Source organism: Poecilia latipinna, unplaced genomic scaffold (genome assembly GCF_001443285.1).
Source record: "Poecilia latipinna isolate Pla-1442-1.1 unplaced genomic scaffold, P_latipinna-1.0 Scaffold1623, whole genome shotgun sequence".
In the NCBI taxonomy this organism is placed as follows: domain Eukaryota; kingdom Metazoa; phylum Chordata; class Actinopteri; order Cyprinodontiformes; family Poeciliidae; genus Poecilia; species Poecilia latipinna.
The window spans coordinates 28,536-37,943 of NW_015114239.1; the positions used below are offsets into that span (position 1 = coordinate 28,536).

General features: G+C 38.2%; 1 protein-coding gene across 1 annotated transcript in view; it reads right to left on the reverse strand.

The window, feature by feature from the left end:
• Positions 1 to 505: 505 nt before the first annotated feature.
• Positions 506 to 9,408, reverse strand: part of LOC106964102 (metalloproteinase inhibitor 2-like) — a 16,798-nt gene continuing 7,895 nt past the window's right edge. The window contains exons 2-5 of the mRNA XM_015059379.1: positions 4,812 to 4,912; positions 4,622 to 4,730; positions 2,137 to 2,261; positions 506 to 763 (exon numbers count right to left, since the gene is read on the reverse strand). Of these exons, the coding sequence (XP_014914865.1) occupies positions 566 to 763; positions 2,137 to 2,261; positions 4,622 to 4,730; positions 4,812 to 4,912 (533 nt within the window). The 3' untranslated portion in view covers positions 506 to 565. The remainder of the gene's footprint in view (positions 764 to 2,136; positions 2,262 to 4,621; positions 4,731 to 4,811; positions 4,913 to 9,408) is intronic.

Here is a 9,408-nt window from a genome sequence, read left to right on the forward strand (position 1 = left end):
TATGTTGCTTTCAAGAAAACTAGTCCACTTTTAACAACAAACAGATTGAGTGAAGGCTAATATTAAACATCTGGCCATTAAGGTAACTGAGCCTGACTGTTAGTATCAATATGCTAGTATGCTAACTGTGGCGTGAAGTGTGCAAAACAGTGTTGTACTGCTAACGTCAATGCTAATTGTTTGATTTTCCGATTCCATCACCTCAAATTTGGGCCTCTGTCTTGCTGGTGATTATTTATGGAATAAATAACTGTAAATACTAATTAGTTTAACATTGACTTTACATAACGAGTGAGTGAACATTTCCAACACAGCCTAAGTTTCATGATGTCATGTTTTTTTTTAATTTTTAATGAAAATGCTGCATCCGACGACAACTTTTGAGCCACTTCTGAGTTGTTTAATCATGGGAAACTTTAGCATGAAAAGTGGTCACATCGACAAGAGGCTAAAAGTTATTTTCAGAACAGCAGCTAATTTCTATCAAAATAGCTTTAAATTGTTAAATAGCCTAATTTTTTATTTCAATTGCCTTGTTTCTGTTTCTCTCTGTCAGGTTGCGGACTTAAGGGTCCTCTGCGTCCAGAAACTCCTTCTTGGGTGGGGCGACGCCACGGTACCAAGAGCAGGAGCCATCTGCCCTCTTGACGCAGGCGTAGTGGTTGGCCTGGCGTCCGTGCACCTGCTTCTCGATCATCAGGTCCGTCCACAGACACTCCTCAGGGGCTGATATCTCACAGGGCAGAGAGGGACAGCGCACAATCTGCAGAAAAACACAAAACAAAGCCGCTGTGAACTCTGCGCTAACATGAAACTGAATAATATTTGTGGAAGATAAAAGATATTGCCGATTCTTTTTGTTATTAATGTTGAAAATGCTATGAAGAGATTACTGGCAATTTATTTATAAAAGTTTTTTGTCTTAAGATGACAAAAATAACAGAATGAAGTGTGATTTTAAACAGAAATGTGGATTTCAGTGCATGGAGTAAAACTATGGAACAGTTTGGATGAGGAGTTGGAAAAAAATGCTCCACTATAAATCAATTCGTAACACTTTATAAGAAAAACAACTTTAGGTCATACACTTCTGGAAAATTATATGTTGTTTGTAACTTATATTGTTCATTTAATGCATACCTATATGGAAATTAGTTTTGTAATTACTTAGAAAGAGCCACGTTTATACAATATTTGTGTAGACCGAAAAAAATTGTGAGATCAAGTGAAAACATCAATAATTATTTGACATTATTATAAGCTTGTCACCATTTTCTGTCAGCCCCAGCATCTCATCTACTAAAAAACGGAAATGGTTTTGAGCAGTTTGAATATCCAAACACTATATGCTATGACAAATATAAAGAGGGACAGCATTTTCAGAGAATGATATAAGCAGTAAAGTCTGGAAATAATGTTTTTCTTAACTTTATTCTTATTCTCCACCCAAATAGTCAAATCAAATACTCTTCAAGGCTTTTGTAGACTTATTAGAAACCTTACCAAACCACTAAATAAGATGCTGTTATCCCTGTTGCTTGTGCATCACTTCCTAACCCAGTTTTTCCTTCCACTCAAATTAAATTAAGATGTTTGGATACGACACTCTGCAAACAGCCAGCTTACTTAATAATAAACTTTATAGCTGCTTACCCTCCCTGTTGAAGCTGTTGATGACTGTCTGCTGAACAACTATCAAAGTCAGCAGTCTTCCTTATTATTAGGACAACGTAGAATTTTTGTATTAAAATATCCGTTTTGGTTGGTCTTTTGTAATATTCTAAGAAATGCAATTGAGGGTTTTTATTCATAATCATCAGATCTAACTTAAAAAAAACAAAACACTTGAATCACATCACTGAAATGAAAAGTTGCAGCTTTAGATGGACGCCGAGAACTCCTTAAATGACAATATGTCATTTTTACCTAATTTATTAAGATAAAATTAAAAACCAGCCACAAAAAGTGATCAATTCTAACTTTAAAATCCAGTTTGTTGTTGTGATGTCTTGTTCTCACCCAGCCTGCTTGTGTCTGGATTTTCTCTGCAGGAAGCGAATACCTGCTGCCTGTTTTGCTGTTTTGCTTAGTCATGCTGGGAGTTAAACAGACACAGATGGCCCTATGCTGCCTTACCTTGCAGTCGCAGCCCATCTGGTAGCGCTGGCTGAGACTCTTTTTCTGGGTGGCGCTCAAGGAGTCCCAGAGCATGATGTAATCGCACAGGGTCACGTGCATGCGTCCGCCCGCCTCGGCCTTGCCTGGAAAAGAGCGAGTTGTGGCGCGGAGCACATGTGAGAGAACATTTCAGACAAAACAAGATTAGGCGAAAAACAACAAGCCCTGGATGTTCTCACAGGCTGAACAACAGATAACAGATTTGTTGGTACACCAGATAAAAAGCTGTTGCTTTCCAGACTGGAGCCCGCAGGCATCTACACTTAACGACTGTGCCAGCGTCTGTGCAACCCACACAAGTGGCACTAGACAAAACAAGATATATGGAGCAAAGTTTGCAGATTTGCTGAGATGTGCGTCGCTCCGTCTTCATGGCTGTCTGTCTGTAAAACGCCTCTCAGCATGTTGGAGTCTTCATGTGACTCACAATTTGTTGCAAATCTTCCAACGTTTGACCCTTCCACCTAAGTAGAAGATAAATGATTTTCCAAAGATGCCCCACTCAGCAGAAAGCTGACTGTTTTTTGCCACTGTTTGAGGCTGCGAAAGGAAACGCTGGCTTCAGCAGTTCCTCCTCTTACAACTCCGTGTAATTAGAGGGGGGCGAATGATTGCGGGTGCATCTCTGTCTGTGATGGGGAAACCAGAGCATGAATGACCTCATGATCTGCTGAGTCTCTTCGGCTTCGTCTGCCGCCTCATTCGGATGCTCCTGTTCGTTGAATTCACAACATCAACCTCTCTCAACATGAAAACATTACAGTGTGGTGAAAAAGTGTTCACTCTCCTGAGGCTTTCTCACATTTTGTCGTACTGAAGCAGGAAACTTCTGTGTATTTTTAGCAATTGGCTGAACACACAGTTGTGCATGAGTGAGAAAGGAAGCAAAAGAGACATGTTTTCTTTATTGTTGTTTGAAAATAAAACTCTGAAAAGTGCAGTCATCTAACCAGAGTCAACACTGCAACATTACAAAAACACCAAATCCTACCAAGTATTTTTGGTCTAGTAGTTTCTAGTGCAAATATTTTAGTAAGCTTGAAATAAGACAAAACTAGCATACAAGTAACTTTTCAGCAAGATATAGGAGCTTATTTTACATCAATAATTCCTTTATATTGATGAAAAATAATCTGCCAGTGGAATAAGACACATTTATCATATTACAGGTTAAAACGTTTAAGCTGCAGCTTGTCCCTTTTTTAAAAAGTTTATTATTATAAGTGTTTGATAGAGAATATCTCTCCATTTTGTCTTCCCAGGCTCACTAATCCTAATATTTCATCTTGTTAGCAGTTCTCTTATGCTGCTTTGTTAATAACTTTCATCTTACCGAGGTAAAATTTTAAGAAAAGCGTCTCTGGGAGCTACTTTTAGTCTTTCTTCAGTTTTTGAGAAAGAGCTACAAGTATTATAACTACTTTTCTGACCTGACGGTTTAGATCACATCTGTCAAACTCGAGGCCTGGGGGCCAAATCCTGCCCGCTACAGTTCTGTATGTGGCCCTCTAGATTATTAAGGGCCACATAAACAATCTTAAAAATTTTTAGGAATCAAATTAAAGCAGATTGGATCTGAATACTGCCAAAAGATGTTCATTTTAACTTATCAAATGTAGAGTAAGTTGTTTATTAGTATTTTTTAGTTTTAGGTTTGCAGCTCTTTCCATTTTCATGTGATGGATTAAACATTGCTCCATGAAAACAGCTTCATTCTTCCTTGGTCTTCATGATTATCTTTGTTTCTGACCCTAGCAAACCTCTGAGGCTTTCAAGCATCCATGATCCTTTGCAAATATAATTTAGTTTCAGCCTGAACTTATTTTAAAATAGTGACACTCTCATCTCACTCTAAGATGCTCAATATCACTAAGTCTAAAAAGAGTCAAATTATTTCTATAAAACAGCAGCGATGAATAAAATGGGTCAAATATTAAGCCCTGTGGAGCTCCGTTTTTTCTTGAGTGATGCATTTCTCGTTAAAGCTGTGCTGTGTGTTAACATAGAAAACATAATTACGTCTGTTTGCAGTTTTTGAGAAATGCACTGTGGAGTAAACAGCTACTCAACCGTTCCCGGAGTCTCGAAGTGTCTTACGGTAGACGAAGGCCCACTGGTCTCCACAGGGTTTAGACAGAAACGTATCATTATCCATAATGACATAAACAGTTTCCTCCCCCAACATGCCCACTAGTCTTTATCTACCCTGTGTTTGTCTGCCTGGTTTAGCACACCTGCATGCCCAAATGTCATATTTTTAAAAATTCCCGTAGCTTTCCTCACTGTTTCCACAAAGTGTCCTAACTTTTGTTTATTACACCGAAGCTGCTGCAATCAAGACAAAGAAATGTCCAAATTAACTTCTACATATACATCAGTCTCTGTGAATTTGCTTTCTTCTTCATTAACACAATAATTGTGCAACATTATTTAGTATAAATACCTGAGATCAGGTACTCCTTCTTCCCAGCTGCGTCCAGGGTGACGCCACACACAGCAGAAACTGGTGCAGTGAAAACCGCCTCAATGTCCTGGTTGGGCCCTTTAAACATCTGAAATATCAACAACAATATTTAAGAGTAAAACACCAAAACCTTTTCTAACATGTTGGGCACATGTGGGATGATTTAAACCTTGATCTGTTTGACGTCATACTGGATCCTCTTGATGGGGTTCCCGTAGATGTCATTCCCAGAATCGACTTCTCTTTCACCCACCACTTTTGCACGGATCACTGGAAAACAGAGTCAGATGAAGATTTAACTCAGATGTATAGATCTGCACAAGTATGGAATAAGATTTCAAGATTTTCTCTGTCTGGATAACCGTGGGAAGAGATAAGCGTAGGAAAAACATTTGTAGTTCCACCTATTAGATTGTCTAAAAGTGGTGACACATTCATGTCCCTTCTTATCTCATATCGTTTCTTCTTTGTGACATACTCGAGAATCCAGCCTTGAGGAACTCCAGGTGTTTGTTCAGATTTCAACCTGCCAACCCCGGTCCACCAAATAAGAGCTGAGCACAAAGGAAGAAGTGACTTTCTATTCAGTAAAGGTCAAATGAAAACCAGAAATGTTAGAATTTGGGTGTAAAATCATAATTTGCAGGTATTTCTTCTTGATTTATCTACATTGAGATAAATACTAAACAATGTTTATTAATAAATAAAAATGCCCAAACTACTTGAAAGTAGATAAACTAAAATCTGTTGTAACTGGCAGGTTTTATGGTTGACCAGCTGCGAGGGCTAAACACGTCATCAAAAGCTGAATTAAAGAAATCGAAATAAAATAAGTTACCTATTTTCACCAGTGATTTTACAAAATAAGACAAAAAAAGCTAAAAGATGACATCGGCCAGAAAATACATGACTCGGTGCATCTCTAGCCAAAAGTGAAAAGTAATTTTGAATAACAGATGTTAAAATAGTATTGATATTGTGCTTCTGGAAGAATGATTGCAGCGCAGCTAAGTGTTACATGAAGCTAGAAAATTACCAGCTTAAAACTTTCATCCATTGATTGGTTTGAAATATTTCCACAAATGCGTGTACAGAAACTACTAGCATGTAGTAAGAATAATATTCAGGGAAAAGTTGAAGCAGCCTCACCTTTTTGTCTCATATATACATAGAAATAAGATTAATTTTTAAGGCATTAATTTTGGAGAATGTTAGCGCTAATCCTGCCCACAGCTCAGTCTTTTATTGGTATAATTTCTTCGATCAAATAAAGAACTTAACTCATCTGCGCAGAAACATGTTGGCTTTTCACCTGTAAAGCCAAAATAACCCAAACTACAAACTCTGCAGCTGTTGTTGTGGCTTAACAGAACCTGATAACATCAAATGAAGGACACCTCCGCTAGCAGCCTGCATTCACCAGCTACGGTTACAATCTGGGCTGCAAAACGTCTTACATTAATGATGGACCTTGGTAACTGAGACGCTTAATGAGCCGACATGTCTCCTATTCATTTATAATCCAATAATAAACGTTTTCAACGTGAATGATTGTACACTGGAGTGTAAACTGAGTCAAACAGAAATCTAATATCCAGTTTCCAAATATAAAATATGCAAGAGAAGCTGCACATTTTTAAACCTGAAGACATTTAAGCCCTTGAAAGAGATTCTTTGAAAAGCAAATAAAACGTTACATATTTGCTTTGTACTAGACTGAAAAAAATAAATAAAAATCTAAGATAAAAATAAAAATTCTTAGAAACAAGCATTCGCACTCTAACATTTTCTTCTTATGAACCACCATGTCTCCGTGCAGCTGATTATAAACGCAGTGCAGCCAACGCATCCTGCTCTAAATTACCCCCCAAACCTCTGATTCTCCATTCAGGCTAATAACAGAGCCTAAGTCCACTGAAACCACAACAACACCAGCTTACAGCAAAACAGGAGCAGGAACCAACGACAGGAACAGATTTAGGGATTAAAAAATTGGACTCGCAGGCCGCAGCTCGGATAATGACTCGGCCATGACTGTGTGTGTGTGTGTGTGTGTGTGTGTTTTAATGGCTTGACTGACTTCAAGCTTCAGCTATGCTAGGAGCATTTATTTCAGAATGGAAAATATGAGCAATAAGAGTGTGGGTGTATGTGTGTTTGGTGGGGGTGGCTACAATGAGCATGAACAGAGGACGTGCACAGAGATAAAGACACACACTGCTATTCTCACGCCCCTTTGGCTCACTTTACTCTATATGCTTGGAGAGGCTTTTGCATTCTGCCGTTAAAGGTGACCTATTATGCTTTCTTGAACAGATTATGGGCTGTACAAAACATGTTTGCTACATTTTTACAGAATTATTCTTAGATAATGAGATTTCGGTCTGGTCAGCTCAGCCTAATTTTATCTCCTTTCACATTGAGCTGTTTTAGGGCCTCTTGTCACTTTAAATCCAAAAAAGCTGCTGATGGCCATGTCCCCAAACTCAACGTTTACACTCGCACAGCAAAATGGCTGCAGATAAATGCACAATTATACAGCCATACATCTTTGAAAAGCAGAAATGGAGCCTACGTCACATCCAACAAGAATGCAGCAAGTGGTTTCTTGATGGTATGTCAACAACAAAACATGTCTTTTCCAGCAGCCATTGTACAGCGCACATAGGAAAACCAGTTGACCAAAGGTGCTGGAGCTCCGGCTGGATTGCTAGTGTCTATTGATTGTGACTCAATCAGAAGATTTTTGAAACTGCTCATTATTCAGACACCAAAAAGCATGAACTTATTACCAAAAAACGCAATGGTGGATGTTTTTTAAGTACTTGGGCTGTTTGGAGAAACTCTAGAGACCTAAATGGAAGTATTAAAAATGTGCAAAACGTGAATTTTACATAAGAAGTCCCTTTTAAAAACTGCCCTGGGTCTCCTCCTTTTTGTTTTTTCATTACAGTTTGTGTTCATTGCAACATCGTTGCAGTTCCTCCACACAGATCTACTTTACACATGCGTTCACCAAGAAAAAAAAAACACAGGCTCACATTTTACCAACATAACCCATCTACTCTGATGGTCCTGATTTCATAAAGTCCATCAAGCAATTAATATTTCATCTTCAGATATTCTTTGTTGCCTTGGCAGCTTCTCCATGCGGCATGCCCGACATGCTGCAACAGGACAGTGTTGACACAGGAAGCAAAACAATATGTTGGTTCTGCTTTAGAGAAACCAAAATACCCAGGAAAACTTGTACAATTCAGTTGCATTTGAAGCTTGTGCAAATGTGCAGCAGCATCAGCTACAGTAGACAAATAAACACAGCTTGTACCAATTAGTTGCATCTTAAACTAAAATAATCGCGATAATTTACATTCTGATGATTAATATTTGTGGAGAGTGAATTTGTTTACCGAAATAACCCATTTTATTTATTTTTTTCTCGTTTTACTCGTTGATTTTGGTTGTTTAGAATATCTTCCAGTTCCAGTGTTATGGATTTTTTTTCACTAAATTAAAGTTCACCAGTCTTTGAGAGCGTTATTATACCATTTCAATATCATCAGTTATTGCAATAATTATTGGGACGACACATGTATCGAGAACTAATCAGATTATTTTTGTGTAAGATCTGGAGAAGTGAAGGATTACCAGTAAGGCGGTTGAGTTTGGCGCCGGTTGATCCTGAAATTGTCTGATCAGTGAGCGTCATCCAGCAGCCAGGACCCTCCACCCCCTCCATAAACCACCAAGTGACCCACATTTCAGTTGTTCCCTGATTCTGCCAGCTGAGATGACGCCTAATGACTTACACACATGTATTATTTGGAATATGCAATGATTTTCTTTCAAACACACACACACACACACACACACACACACACACACACACACACACACACACACACACACACACACACACTCTGTGTGGGGGGCTCTGATTGACAGACAATCAGACAATCAGAGCCCCCCACTGATTGTCTGTCAACTTGTTTTTTTGCCGTCCAGTGATCACCAAATCATCCGAGTGTCTTCTTTGGTCTGATTTAATCAGCTACAGATGTAAGTGGACCTTCTGCTTAACTTGAGCATTAAATAAAAATCCGACTTGCTCTCAGACTGTCGTGCAACATCTGTGTTCAAGCTCTGGATTTCTCTTTCTGAACACAAACAGAACTTTATGGAAGGTGTGCACCCAGTTACATCTGGTTTAAACGACCACAGCGTTTAAGGAAAGAAAATCCTGCTGACAGTAGGAGTAGGCTCTTATCGTATCATTTATGATTTATAAATAAGAATTCTGAAAATAAAGAAGGAAAATGTCCAGCCATCTGCTTGTGACACTTATGTCAAGAACAAAATAAGAGTTCAAAAGTAAACAATTTTCAAAATGAAAGTTTTGGAGTGGCCTAGTCAAAGTCTGAATGAATCCTTATCCAGGTCCTGTGGCATGGCCTGAAACAGGAAAATCCTCCAATGTGGCTAAATTACCGGTAAAACAATTCTTACAAGAAAAGAGGGCTGAAATTTCTCCACAGTGACCAAAAAAATTATCTGAAATTCTTTAAAACAGTTTTCACCATCAAGGATTTTTAGGTTTAGAGGAATTTTATTTTATTTTATTTTTATTTATTAAATCATTTGTCTCTCTGATATTCTAAATTTGTTTAATCATTTGAAGCCTTTAGAAATACTTCTTGAGACAAATAGTTTATCGATGAGATTTGAGCAAATTTTGATTATTTATCCCCATATTTGATCAAAACACT